Raw genomic sequence first — 14,468 nt, 5'->3', positions numbered from 1 at the left:
TGATTGGTACCAATCTTCTGGACAGCTTGCTGATGAGTTGATCATTTGATTCAGGTGTGATAGAGGAGGGAGATATGGAAAACAGACTGGATTAGGGCTCTCGAGAACCGGACTTGACCACCCCTGGTCTAGTCTATTTGAACAAACACTGTTGGCACTGAGTGATCATGTTTCACTTTACATTGACAGTGACAGACGCCCAATCCATATTAACTCGGAGGATGAATAAAGTTATCAAATCGAATCCAATCTGGCAGTCAATGATGAATAAATGGTTTGGACGTCACTCACTGTAAATGGCTTGAATGGGTTTTCACGTAGGAAACGTCAATATTCCATCACACCAGTAGATGTCGGAGTAAGCTGCAGTATTACTCACTGGGCAGAAAGGGTTAAAAAATGAGCAACAGTTTCCTCAAAAAAAAAGGAACGAAAGAAATGCGGTTGATGATGTAGTGATGATTTTTTTAAGTCTCTCTTTCTTTTAAGATCTCAAAAACTGGAACAGTGACATTCCCGGAGGCAGGGCGACCGACCCCACGCCTCCACCCGTGCACACACACACACTCACGACGTACGAACCCGCACACGCACTCAGTGGACAGCAAAGGATTGCGGACTTCACTTCTTCTAAAGAGACATTTCCTTGGAATAATTCATGCCGGCGACAGCACAAAATTCCGAGGTTTGATCACTTGATAACGGGGACCAAACTCCACCCAACACACACACACACACACGCACGCGCGCGCACACACACGTCGAGAACCTGTGGCGGCTGGCTCAGCTAAAATTCGTGCTCTTTGCGCCGGGAGAAAAGTTGTTCGGGTCAAAGTCCGGCAGCTCCGGTGCTAGCAGGACTGTGTCGGCCAAGACATGCTTCAAACATGGCCGTAGTGACAGCGAGCGTTCGGGAAAGTGGATTTTTGGAGGTTCTGGTGCGGGCTCGCTGGCACAAAGTTTGGGCGCACTTGAACGAGGAGGCGCTCACTTTGAGCTGCGAGGACAAGGACGACGTCAACTCCAACGGAGCGCCCACCTATGGATCCTTCCTGGACAACAACAACTCCAACAACGGTCCGAGGCGGCCGGAGGTGGCCGGAGCCGTGCCGGAGACCATCGCCAACAGAAAGCGCTGCGTCAAGGTGACCAAGCAGGACGTCGGTGGACTGGGGATCAGCATCAAAGGTGGCAGGGAGAACAAGATGCCCATCCTGATCAGCAAGATCTTCAAGGGACTGGCTGCGGATCAGACGCAGGATCTGTACGTCGGGGATGCCATCCTGTCCGTCAACGGGGTCAACCTGAGGGACGCGAGCCACGATGAGGCGGTGCAGGCGCTCAAACAGGCGGGGAAGGACGTGACCCTGGAAGGTAGTATATCTATGGATTGCAGACCTTCTATTCTCTTCACGTCTTAGCATCTCTCCTTGCTTCACAGTTAACGTTATGCGGAGACAGAGGCTGGTCTTTATTATGATTAGATTAGAATTTTATTTCATCCCGTATTCGGGGAAATAGGATTAATACTGTGATGATGTCCAATTAGATGTCATCTCAACTACAGTTTATATTAAGGAATGCATTCATTCATTCATTTTCTGAACCGCTTTATCCTCACAAGGGCCGTGGGGGTGCTGGAGCCTATCCCAGCTGACTTCAGGAATCGGTCAGCCAATCGCAGGGCACGAGGAGACGGACAACCATTCATACTCATGCTCATACCTAGGGGCAATTTAGAGTGTCCAACCAGCCTACCGTGCATGTTTTTGGAATGTGGGAGGAAACCGGAGAACCCGGAGAGAACCCACGCAAGCTTGGGCAGGCCATGTAAACTCCACACAGGAGGAACAACCTGGATTTGAACCCAGGACCCCAGAACTGTGAGGCTGATTAACCACTCAGCCGCCGGGGCGCTCAAGGAATGCAACTAAATGAAATATTTTGCCAAAACTCAACAAGAAAGGGATTCCGTCACCGCAAATTGAAACAAACTGTTTAGCTCGATTACCTTGTGCAAGTCTCTGAATGTGTAGACATGTACCATAGTATTTTTTTAATCAACACTTAGCTATCCAGTACCTTTCATGCACATAATGCTGCAGCGCAAAGGCCATTATATAATAAAACAGACGTGAAAGTGGAACCGATGCATTACTGCATGTGTGAATTATCGGGGAAAGGCTCCAGCACCCCCCACCACTCTCGCAACTCGGAAAATTAATGATTGAAGTCTTACTTTTGTGCAATGGGCATTTTACAAAGACATCACCCATAGATACCAGTAGGCCTGAGCGTTATGACAAAAATTGTTGTCGATATCGATAATTATCGCGATAACTATCACGTTTTGTCTTACAAATTTGAAACTTCAAAGTTCCGTGAATAAGTAAATAAATTACCTTGTTCGATATTCTATTACCGTTTTTTCTCGCACATACGCCGTATTTGTAACTTTAAAAAAATGATGACTGAATCAAGCGTACGGCGTATATGCGCACAAGACTTACAGCGTTGTAATACTCATTTTCACCAGTAGGTGTTGGCAAATTAACATTACTATTTGTTGGTTATTTTCTGTTTTGTAGTATGAAAACAACCATATCCTTATGATATTGACCCTAATATTGTTCTTTTGATTCCTACAGTATCTCAGAAATACCAGTTGTGATGATTTTTCTTAAGATTTTCCATACAAAGTAACACATTTGTACTACTGTAAAATTCAATGATTTTAAGGCAAATTTACGGGTGAAGCTTATACGTGGGGCAGCTAATATCTGAGAAAATGCAGTATGAAAGTAACTATATTACCTCACCTAAAAAAAGAGAACCTAAAATATAATGATTTAAAAAAAAAAAGGTTTTTGTTGTTCTGTTGTACAATTCAGATAAAAAAACCTCCCTCCTTACACTATTAAAGTCATGAATAATAAAACCTTATTTTTATAAATATGCATTCAAACTAAAAGTTGCTGTGCAATATGAAATAAATAAAATAATCAAGTGAAGACATCATCACCATTGGAATGCAGGCTATTTTCAGCCTCACAAAAAGAAACAATGTAAATTTACCTCACGTTTCCATGAAAAAATAAAAAATGTTAGATAAACTTAACCCATTTTAACTCAAGTTAACAAGTTTGAGATTTTTCCAACGTTTTCATAACATTTGCATAAAATGGGGAAACTCCTTGAAATTAAGTAAGAAAAGAATTACAGGCTGTCCTCAAATGAGGAGAGTGGATTAAAATGGATTAAGGAAATGTTCAATAAGGCTGCTGTTTGTGCACAGGTATTTAAGAGGCATTTAAAATAGGGAAAAATCCCTTTCTTCGGTTAGGAGAGGATATGATGGGGAGCCCTGCCAAGATTCAGCCAATCGTTTTTGGTCTTAGTCTCCCTCACGTGCGTTCATATGTACAGATGAAGTACACAACAGGTGTAGTTACATCCTAGTTTTATCAAACGTTTTTATTATTATTGATGATCAAAATAAATGTTTCAATAATTACCGTTATCATTTGATCTCCCAGGTCTAGCTAGTAGTGTCACATTAGGCGACCTATATAAACAGTCGAGTAAGAATAGCACTGTGAAAATGAACAGCTATCTCAAGCTTGTGTGCTAATTTAAGATGGTGCTTTCTTTCTTTCTTTCAAATGTGAGATCATTCATTTTAAGCAATAAATACTGGCAGCTACCGTAACAATCCATGACTAACAACAGGAACTTTCACAGTTTGAAACTGGCTAATATAATTTCATTAGAGGTTATGAAGGATTATTAAGAAAAATAGTGACGTAGTTGAACAGAGTTTGTGGTTTGGTTGACCGCATCGTAATCTTATGCAGCCCAGTTGTTTTGATCTTAGTCTTTCTAATCGAAAGTGAAAACTCAATTATTAGTCATGTTTCGGCCCAACATTTTTAACCACCAAACTTTTGGTTCTTATAGGTTTGTACAGCATGTGCTCAAATGTCTTTCAGTTTGAGCCACACGCTCTGTAACGTAAAATAAACAGTAACTTTACCAGACATTTCTCAATTATGTGGACCCACATAGGACTGAGTGAAGCAAAGACGTACAGTACGGCTAGCATTAAATAATATTAAATTGTTCACAAGTGTCTAGTTTATCTGCCATACTGTGGTGGGTTTACATTTCAGTTTCAGCCTTCCTGTTTTGAGTATTCTTTCTAGGTCCTCATTCTTGCGTGGGCTTTACTTTTTCTTGGTAGTGTTGCTTTTTCACACCTTCCAGAAGCAAGCATGTCAAAACTATACTCTAACTACGAGTGTGAATGTCTAGCTGCTTGTCAGTATGTGGCCAGAAATACACTGGTAACCATACTTCTCATCAAAGGTCAATTGGAATAGGCTTCATATGCACTTGGAGTGATGGAAATGTGTTTCTGCCATTTAGTATAGTTTTTGGTCTGAAGAAAAAGAGCTATACATTTGCTATAGTAATTCTAAAATACATCTGCATCATCTCCACAATGATATATTTCATACAGGCAAGTTTCATTTTGGGGCGGCCCGGTGGAGCGTGTGGTTAGCGCGTCTGCCTCACAGCTCTGGGGTCCTGGGCTCAAATCCAGGTCACGTCCACCAGTGTGGAGTTTGCATATTCTCCCTGGGCCTGCGTGGGTTTCCTCTGGGTATTCCACTTTCCTCCCATATTCCGAAAACATGCATGGTAGGCTGATTGGACACTCTAAAATGCCCCTTGGTATGGGTGTGAGTATGCATGGTTGTCCGTCTCCTTGTGCCCTGTGATTGGCTGGCCACCGGTTCAGGGTCAGCTGGGATAGGCTCCAGCACCCCCGTGACCCTAAAGAGGAGAAAGCGGTTCAGAAAATGAGATAAGATGAGAAGTTTCAGTTGCACAGTACAACACTGGCACAGAAACAGGACTTTAGTACAATTGGCGTGAGCCTTTTCTTTTCAGTATACTTAACAGGATAGCGAACTGAGCCCAGGATTCAGAAGTGTTTTAGAAGTTAAGTACTCAAGATTCTAAGTTGAGTTGGTGAGGGTTACAGATGTGCAAATTCAGCTATCATATCTAAGAGCAAAGGGGCTCCAGTTTGTCATCATTATCATCATCAACAACATTGATATTCAGTCATTTTGAAATTGTTTTCTTTTGTCTCATTGTATGATTGGACGCATAAAGGGACCCTCAGGCCAAGAGTGTTCAGTTTTCCCTAACAAATTTATCTCATGCGTTTGTACTGGAGACAATTTTTGCATTGGAAGCTGCGTCAGCTCTCTGAAAAGCCGGAGGATAACGAACTTCAGTTTTTTACTGTAGGATTTTTTTAGCAGTGGGGGCTGGCAGAAATACATTTAAATAAATACCTTTTAATTTTTAAAATCAATTTATTTTATAAATTAAATATATACCAAATATAGCCACACAATGGTGGAGTGTTCTTTTGTCAATTGAATAAATACAATGGTTATATTTAAGATATTATAAGTATATATACTTAATGATTATGTTATTTCCTTTACTACTAAGTAAAACGCATAGAACACGCAGTCATGAAGTTATGAAGTCATCAAGATGATTTGTCAAATAAGTAGGCATCCCAGAACACGCTAAACGCTGTCTCAAAAATCCCCTAAAACGCTGACATCGTTTACTCACAGATGTACAGTAGACATGTCCTGTCGATGTTAAACCCAGTCAATGCTCCCTTCAAGAATAAGTGTACTCCAGGTAAACATACAGTATGCTTTAACTTTACAATCCCAATGGGAGAATGTTTACCTACCAGTTGATTGCATTCAAGTTGTTTTTCAGGAATCCAATAAATCACCCTTTGTTTTGATGAAAAGAAAATACACAGCAGGGGTACTGAGTGCCGAGTGTAATGGATGAAATCCGCTGTTCTATGCAATCTATTTTCCACAGTAGAGCTGATTAATAGTAAGAGGCAGAGCCTTGAAAAATACTTTAAGCCCGTTTTCTCATTCATTTTACCATTCAAACATTTTATCGAAATGCAATTTGACGACAAGTTTAAGTTCATAGCACAGGTTTCTTTTTGTGACAAGTGTAAAAGAGACGTGTAGACTAATTTGTGTTTGTTATTTCTCTATGACCATAACCGTTAGGATGGCAAAGGCACATCATGAAAAGATCACTTTAATCTCTGCTAAAATCAAACATCTTTCCCCATTTGTGCATTTAATGACCTTGATAGTTTACTGTTTTGCCCCTGTCCACGCTGGGATGGGGGAGTAACTACTGGATGTGATTTCTCAAAGCCTCAATCTTCCACTAAGTAAAACACAGTTTCTCTTTCCCTCAGGTCAAGGATGAGATATGGCAACAAATACAGAAATACCTTGACATACGAGTGCACCGACATACGGGCAATTTGAGATACGAGTAAAATTCTGAGCAAATATTTACCTTGAGATACGAGACACATTTTGATATATGAGCATACAGCCAGGTGGCCGATGCGAAAGGCTGCTTATGAGAACAGCATGGGCGCTGTCTTTCTCGCCGCAACTCCCTCGTGTAAAGATACCTTCAAACAATGGGCGGAGCGTTGCGGGAGCTCAGTAGCGAGGAGGAGGTGATTTCCTACAAAGGAAATCAAAGACATGTTAGCGAAGTGGCAGGTTTTCTGATTTTATGGAAAAGAGGCACCCGGACAAGTTGGCAAGTGGTTGTGCGTTATCCTATTGTGAGGACATTTGTGAGCGTCATTTTCGGAATATTTTGAAGGGAACACAAAAGCAAACAACCCTCGATAGGTTCCTTGGAGGCAAGGAAAAAAGAGCCAAGGTTAAAAAAAATAAAACATAATTACAATTAAGTTTAGTGTAAGGTTAGATTAAACTTATTTTGGAGTGTGTCTCTATTGTAATCCAAGTTCATTTACATTTGTTATGTTATGTTCCAAGCTGGGTTGGCTGGTGGAGCGACTGGTTAGCGCGTCGGCCTCACAGCTCTGGGGTCCTGGGTTCAAATCCAGGTCACGTCCACCTGTCACGTCCACCTATGTGGAGTTTGCATGTTCTCCCCGGGCCTGCGTGGGTTTCCTCCGGGCACTCCGGTTTCCTCCCACATTCCAAAAACATGCATGGTAGGCTGATTGGATAGTCTAAATTGTCCCTGGGTATGGGTGTGACTGTGCATGGTTGTCCGTCTCCTTGTGCCCTGCGATCGGCTGGCCACCGATTCAGGGTGTCTCCCGCCTCTGGCTTAGAGCCAGCTGGGATAGGCTCCAGCACCCCCTGTGACCCAATAGAGGATAAAGCGGCTCAGAAAATGAGATGAGATGTTACGAGCGTGTTGCTGTGCAAAAAGTCATTCCCCCTCCGCAAAATCATTTTAGTAGTATTAAACATCATAAACACTTGTTAATTAGTATGTTAATAGATGGCGAATTAGAACAAATGAAATGTTTTTCCATTCCAATATCCGTTTTTGTGTGTGTTTTTTTTCAGAGGGTGGGAACAAAATAATTAGTATTTAGTTCATTTCTATGGGAAACGTTGATTTGAGATACGAGTAAATTGACTTACGAGCTCGGTCCCAGAATGCATTATGCTCATATCTCAAGGTACCACTGTATGGCACTTTTGAAGGAAAGAGAAACAACCCCGCTCTTTTGGATTGAACGAATTGTTGGTTTTTACTCCCATATCCAGGACATGATGCCCTCTTCAACAAATTCAGGCTTGCCATTTCTATGACTACTTTAGTTCAAAGAGCTTTGACTCACCTGATCCAGTTCAGATGAAATTCTTAGACTGGTTAAAAATTAGCTAGAATTTACCATGCTCACATTTAAATCTTTTATTTTATTAATATGAGATCTTGTTTAGAGCTACAATATGATAAAAAAGGGGGTGACAAAAAGCATTTTGAAATCACAAATTTATTAAAAACATCTAACCTCAATTTGGCTGTGTTTCAGTTGATCAGACTATCGCAAAAACAGCCAAAAAAAAGAAACCTTTTTAAACCAGAACAAAAATGTTTTCAGTAGAAATCATTAATCAGTTGCTCCACAATGTTTATCACATCAAAAAATTCCTTTGAGCATGTTTAATGCGAGTGTTTCCTGGATGCTATTGGGAGCATCGCTTCAAGTGGTGAAGATAGCTTCACAATAGCCATTAACTGTCTGGAACGGTACTCGGACGTTTCGTCGAAAGACGTTTGGTCTCCGGACGTTTGGTCGACCGGACGTTTGGTCGACCGGACGTTTCGTCGAAAGACGTTTGGTCTCCGGACGTTTGGTCGACCGGACGTTTGGTCGACCGGACGTTTGGTCGACCGGACGTTTGGTCGACCGGACGTTTGGTAAAACTGACGTTTGGTAGAACGGACGTTTGGTCGCCGGGTTGTTACTGTTGAAACCAGGTCTCAAAATTATAATCATGAGAGAGAGTGAGTTTAATATCTAAATATCTAATATCAAAATATCAACAGTAAACTCTCTGTCATAATTTGACAGCGAGCGAACCTGGTGACCAAACGTCCGGTCGACCAAACGTCCGGTCGACCAAACATCCGGGGACCAAACGTCTTTCGACGAAACGTCCGGTCACGGTAACGGATGGTCATTTTTATAAACTTCCCTTGCTATCAGTCTCCAAATGTTTTCTCCATGGGATTTAAATCAGTATAACATGAGGCATGGTACAAAAGAGTGATGTTCACCTTGAAGAAGTCATTGGTCAAGCGAGCTTTGAGAACTGCAGCATTGTCCTGTTGCAGAACGCAGCTGTTACTACATGGACAAGGGCCCTCAGTCGTGAGGGATGCTCATTGCAACATCTGCACATAATCAGCCTCCTATATGACGAACCTTCACCTCCTGAAGGGCCAGGGTTTCACTGAATGAAAAAGCACCCTATATCAATTGGGATCTCCTTGTCATGCCATTAATGATCGAAGCCCTCTTGACCGTCAAGGTTACATTTTTCCTCATCAGATAATAATACTTTTTCTCCCAGCTGTCAATGTCCAATGGTTGATGGTCTCTGATAATGTCCAAAAGGGTAGTTTTGTGGCATTGAAAGAGACGATGCCTTTGAATTATTTTTGGGTTGTTTTCGAAATCCTTTCCCCACAGATGCTGTCTGATGGATATTGCGCTGCTGTTGGCATCAATATGGGCTTAAATTTGGGTCGAGGATCACCCTGTGTCTTTATAGACAGCAGATCGGAGCCTCCGGCTCAGTGCAGGTGTAATTTTTAGGGGCTCTATCACTTGTTTTGGTTCCGTAATCCTCAGAATCTTTCACATTAGATTGACTGTCTTGCTGCATCCAACCTCAACACCGATCATTTGGACATGACAGTGTGAATGCCTAATAGAAAGTGAGAATATGGGCAGATTTTGGCTTTTACAGGATGCGTTCTTCAACATTTGATGAAGTGATAAACAAACTACTTCAGTTTTTCATGTATTTTTTTTAATTGATAGTTTTTTTCTGTCACCCCACGTCTTTCTTTTGCATATTGTAGCTGTAGTAAAACCTCATTAGGGTCCAAATTTGCAAAATACATAGTCTAGCAATTTTTAAACTGTTCTTGAAATTTTGATCAGGACCGCTTCTAATGCAGTAATTGAAGAATCAACATTCTTGGTGATGGTCTTACCCTGAGAAATGAGACAATTGCCTATTCTTCCAGCTTGATGTCACAGAAAAAAACTATCAATTGAGTTTGGAGATTGCACTTTATTTTATATTTGGGAACAAACATATTTTACCTTTCTAGTAAGGCCCTTATATAACAAGCCTTTCCATGAGAGATATACATTCATGCTCCCATTTCTGCTTTTTTCTATGCACGGCACAAATCCCCTCCATTTCCTGCTGTCTCACTAAGGCGCCACTGCATTTACTGACACAAACAGTTAGTTTTAGAAAATGAAAATTAGCCTGATAGTATATCAAGTCTGAACATCATTTTGCACACACACACTCACAGATTCGGGAAAAAGAGATTCTGTAAGTGCCCACTTCTGAGTTTATTCCTGTTCCCACGAGGACCGTTGAACACCGAGTATCTCACTCACTTGGTATTGTGCATGCGTGTGCACATACGCACACACACACACACACACACTCACACATGGTGATGATCCTTCCCATGGGAACAAGGGACTGCACTGCAGAGGGGAAAAGCAAAATTGATAAGAAAAATAAGCAAAGGGAGAGCAGCAGGGGAACAGGAGGAGAGTGTGGAGTAGAATTGTGATTTTAATGGAGAAATGTGAAGTGGGAGCACAAAGCTGTAGGAGAACTAATGAGGGAGGCGAGGAAAAGTTGCTGGAAGGTTATGGACTCCGCTCATTTGAGAACGCTAGTGAAGGTGGATGTGGAAGGAGTTACAGATCTCTATGAATCTGGAATGCATTCATTAATTTATCCAATGTTTCATTCACAGAAAAAAACTTGATCTTTGATATTCCCAGATCTCCACTTAGTCGTTACAGGAAGTCACTTCCTGAAAAGGGGGAGAAAAGCCATTAGAATGAGAAAGTGCTTAAAAGAAATTGATAAGCAAGGTCAGACGTGTCTATTTATGCATAGGGTCACATCTGAAGGAGAATTCCGCGTATATTGTTTTAACACTGATGGATTCAAACTTGTTAAACAAGTGGGAGAGAAACCTAGGTAAATAGAAATTCTGTGTATTACCTTGAGCAAACACTTTTGTCAGAAATATTATTTACAACCTAAGGACAAATGCTTGTGGACACACCTTGAAGCCTAGTATAAGCAAACAATGTGTTTGAAAAACTCCTTTTTTCATCTAGTAGGACTGTGCCTCAGTAGTTAAAATTCATAGACATGTTTGGATGAGTTTGCTATGGGAGAATATATGACTGGTCTGTACCACACATTTGGGATCACTAGAAGCATTTCCACTTTGTTCAGGGGGATACAGTTTTGACAAACTCTGCTCCTTATGAAGGATATCAAAATCATGAATTATTTTCATATGCTTAGGGTCACATCATTCTTGAAGGTAGTTGTAACTTGCCTCTTTTTTCCCCAACTAGAACAAGATGTTTCCAATAGTGCTAGCCATTTTGCTCTTTTCTGTACAATAATGTATGCTAGACAAAAAAAAGAGAGAATATAATTAGGACACCCGCCCTATTTGAGATGAGAGAATACAGGTGACTGGGAGTGTTTCATTTCGGCACCCAACAATCTAAATCTGTCATCGCCTGAAAATTGTGACGGGACAGTGTTTGATTGTGCGCGCCATGCTTAGTGATGTCTAGACATTATCTCGTCTAGTATGTATGTAGGGACACTATCATTTGTTCAGAAACTGAGTCAGAGTAGAAGATGATGGCATTAATGGTAATCGCCTAAAATTGCTGTGCTGAATATATACAAAGGAAATATTCATTCAGCTGCTTTTTACAAGCCTATAAAAGCATAACAAATGCAGAAATGCTTCTTCCAAGCTTTGTGAAAAAAAGACGGAAAAACTCCTGTTGCCTGAAGGGGCAATTATGTCTTTTGTGATTTGACCCAATTTTCTAGTAGTGGTCGTTATAAAAATTTAGGACTCATTTATATTCAATGGCCAGTGGAAAATTTGAAGGGGCAAAATGTAGCTGCATCTACTGGTAATATGAGTTCTGCCAAATCCAGTTCACTGATTTCTTTGTATTGTGTTGATTTTCACTGGTCAGATCTCCATGAGAGAATAAGAACTAGGATTTTGGAAATGTGGTTGCTCATGAAAACAGAATTTTCAACACATGGTTAATGTTAGTACAAATCTTGATGAGTTGCCACTTGGTGTTTTTTTTTAATATCCACAAATGATCTATAAGTCCCATTTTATACACAAAGCATTATCGAAATAATTTCTGGTTTTAACAGTATCTCCGATTTTTTTCATTTCAGCATTTTTCAACAATTTTATTTAAGTTTAATGTCAGTAAATTCAATAAGGGTCTAAAATAGTCATCTACAAATGATTTATAAGTCCCTTAATATACAGTACAGTGTTTTCACAAACTATTATCTAATTAATTTCTGGTATTAACAGTATCTCCAGTTCATAATGGCTATAAAACAATTGTTTTCATTATTTCAGCATTTTTCAACAATTTTATGCAAGTTTAATGTCAGTAAATCCAATAAGACTCTAAAATAGTCATCTATAGATGACTTTCCCAAAAGCCCTGACCTCAATTCTGATTTTTTTTTTTCAAATATTTTAAATGAACATTAGCGATTCTATCAAAAAGCGTGGTCAAAAGCACGAAAATGCATGAAACATTTCTAACCTCTAAACCAGAGAGGAGTTTGCTCTATTTGTGACATCCAACGTCTGACCACACATATGGTCTTCTAGATGAATGCACACTAAAATGTCCACATAAACATGCCCCAAAAGATTTAAAAGGAAGTGAGCTGGATTTACTTTTACTACATCTACATTCTATCCATTTTGCTTATTCCTTAGGCCAACAAAACTATTTGAATTAAACTAGACACAGTACAGTTTTTACCCCCCACAAGTGTCCTCATGTTTGAGGCAGGATTATGCTTCCTAACTACTTTGGTCTCTGTTGTCTGAGTTAAGAGATCTTTACACATAGCAACATTTGAGTCACTGTTTGTGGCTTTCAATGAGACTAAAGGTCCAGTGACAGCTGTTCCAGTTGGCCTCCATTGGGGAGATCCACTTCCAAACACTTACTTTGTGCGTAATCCTCTCAACGGAATAGAAACTGGGGGAGTGCCAGTCCCTTCCAGACCCAATTAAAGTAAGCAGAGTGTTTCTCTATTATGGTATTGGTTTTTGTTTTGGCTTTCTTCCAAGCACTGTCTCTTTCCCACATGGGTAGTTTCTTCTGTCACTAAATCAGACTGGGTTTGAACCTTACAGCTGTGTCTTGTCTGTCTTGTTTCCAACTTCTGACCCCCCCCATCTCCCTTTTTTTTCTTGTCACAGCCCTGGTGTGTCATCTCTAATTTTCGCAATGGTTGCTTCCACTATTGCAGTTCTTTAGTTCCTGTGTGCACTCAAGGGTGATTTTCCTTCACTCAAGTGATGTCATTCTTCTTTTTCTTCTGTTCATTTGTATTTTCCAGTCAAAATGCACTTTGCACGGTCCAATTTTGTTCCCTAAGTAGAGGTAAAGATGAAGTTACATCACATTCAGTGTTAGAAGAAATTTGCCATGGATTGGAACAATTTCGCTGTAAAAGGTTGCTGTGAGTGTCTCATGAAAGGTCTTGCAGTATAGCCAGCTACCTGTAGAGAGCCTACAAGGGAAGCTTTCATTCTACAATCACAAGATCCACTTCTCACTTTTTTGCCTCCAGTCTGTTCTTCTTTCAACGTCTGCCTTACTTTTCACAGACCTAATAAGAGGAGTTTTCTCTATCCCCTTAATCTTCTTACCAATTAAGATTGCCATACTGAAGAACCCTTGCCTTGACTGCAGGTCAGTATTGTTAAAAAACAAAGATGGGGCAAAAACTATTTAATGAGACTGATGAAGTTGTTTCAAAACTGGTTATACTGCCAATGCTTTTTAGCAACCGAGGAAATAAAGTGTAGTATTTCCGAAATGTAACTGGATGGGGTTGAGTAGACTTTAACATGTGAAGCTCTTTTCGACAAGCTAATGGGAATTTTAATGCGAGCCCAGCTGCTTGTCACTGCCGGCACATTTATCAGGAGAATCGTGGCGAACTGAAAATGAGATGCAGAGTCAGAACAATAAAAACAATTTGTCAGAATCTATTTGTACAAACGACTTTCTGCTCCAATAAGAAAATTGTCAAATTTGGAGAAACACCACAATCTTCTGAAAAAAACTGACCTAAATATTGTTCATCTTCGTCACAATGTGATGACCTCACCACAGCTTAATTCATTCGTTCATTTTCCATACCGCACATCCTCATAAGGATTGTATGGGCTGCTGGAGCCTATCCCAGGCGACATCCGGCCAAAAGCAGACTACACCCTAGACTGGTCGCAAGTCAGTCGTAGAGATAGACGATCATTCGCACTCACAATCATACGGCTACCAGTGGGAATCGAGCCCACACAGTCAGGCAAGTGAACCTCTACAACCATCGGGTGGCTTCACACCTTAATTCAATCAACATCAATGGTTTTGGTGAAACTTTATAATCTCATTAATAGGGAAGGAAAAATGTGAGGGGAGAAGAGACTCTTTGGTGATGTTCAAGTGGCAAGTACTTTTATTTTGTCTGGCTGGACACCGATTCAGGGTGTCCCCACCTGGTGCCTGTAGTTAGCACTGCTCACGGCCATTGTGTGTGTATGCATGTTTTTTTATGGTCTCTGAAGCAGCAAGCGAGGAATCCTTGTCACGTCACAGCTAAAGCACATTACTGGAGTTCTTTATCATGTACGGTCTTTGCTTGTTCTTTTTTTACTACATCAAAGCATCGGGTCTTATTGGGCTC

At 40.7% G+C, this 14,468-nt stretch overlaps 1 protein-coding gene across 3 annotated transcripts in view; it reads left to right on the top strand.

Annotated features, from left to right (window-relative positions):
* Window positions 1-125: 125 nt before the first annotated feature.
* sntb1 (syntrophin, basic 1) overlaps window positions 126-14,468 on the top strand; it is a 34,069-nt gene continuing 19,726 nt past the window's right edge. Inside the window, exon 1 of one of the 3 annotated variants that reach the window (XM_077598819.1) lies at window positions 126-1,374. In XM_077598819.1, the coding sequence (XP_077454945.1) occupies window positions 888-1,374 (487 nt within the window). In that variant the 5' untranslated portion in view covers window positions 126-887. The remainder of the gene's footprint in view (window positions 1,375-14,468) is intronic. The other 2 variants (XM_077598820.1, XM_077598818.1) reach the window with 2 other exon arrangements.

The sequence above is a fragment of the Stigmatopora argus genome, chromosome 4, assembly GCF_051989625.1.
Source record: "Stigmatopora argus isolate UIUO_Sarg chromosome 4, RoL_Sarg_1.0, whole genome shotgun sequence".
NCBI classification, from domain to species: Eukaryota; Metazoa; Chordata; class Actinopteri; order Syngnathiformes; family Syngnathidae; genus Stigmatopora; species Stigmatopora argus.
This window is presented reverse-complemented; position numbering and strand designations above follow the sequence as displayed.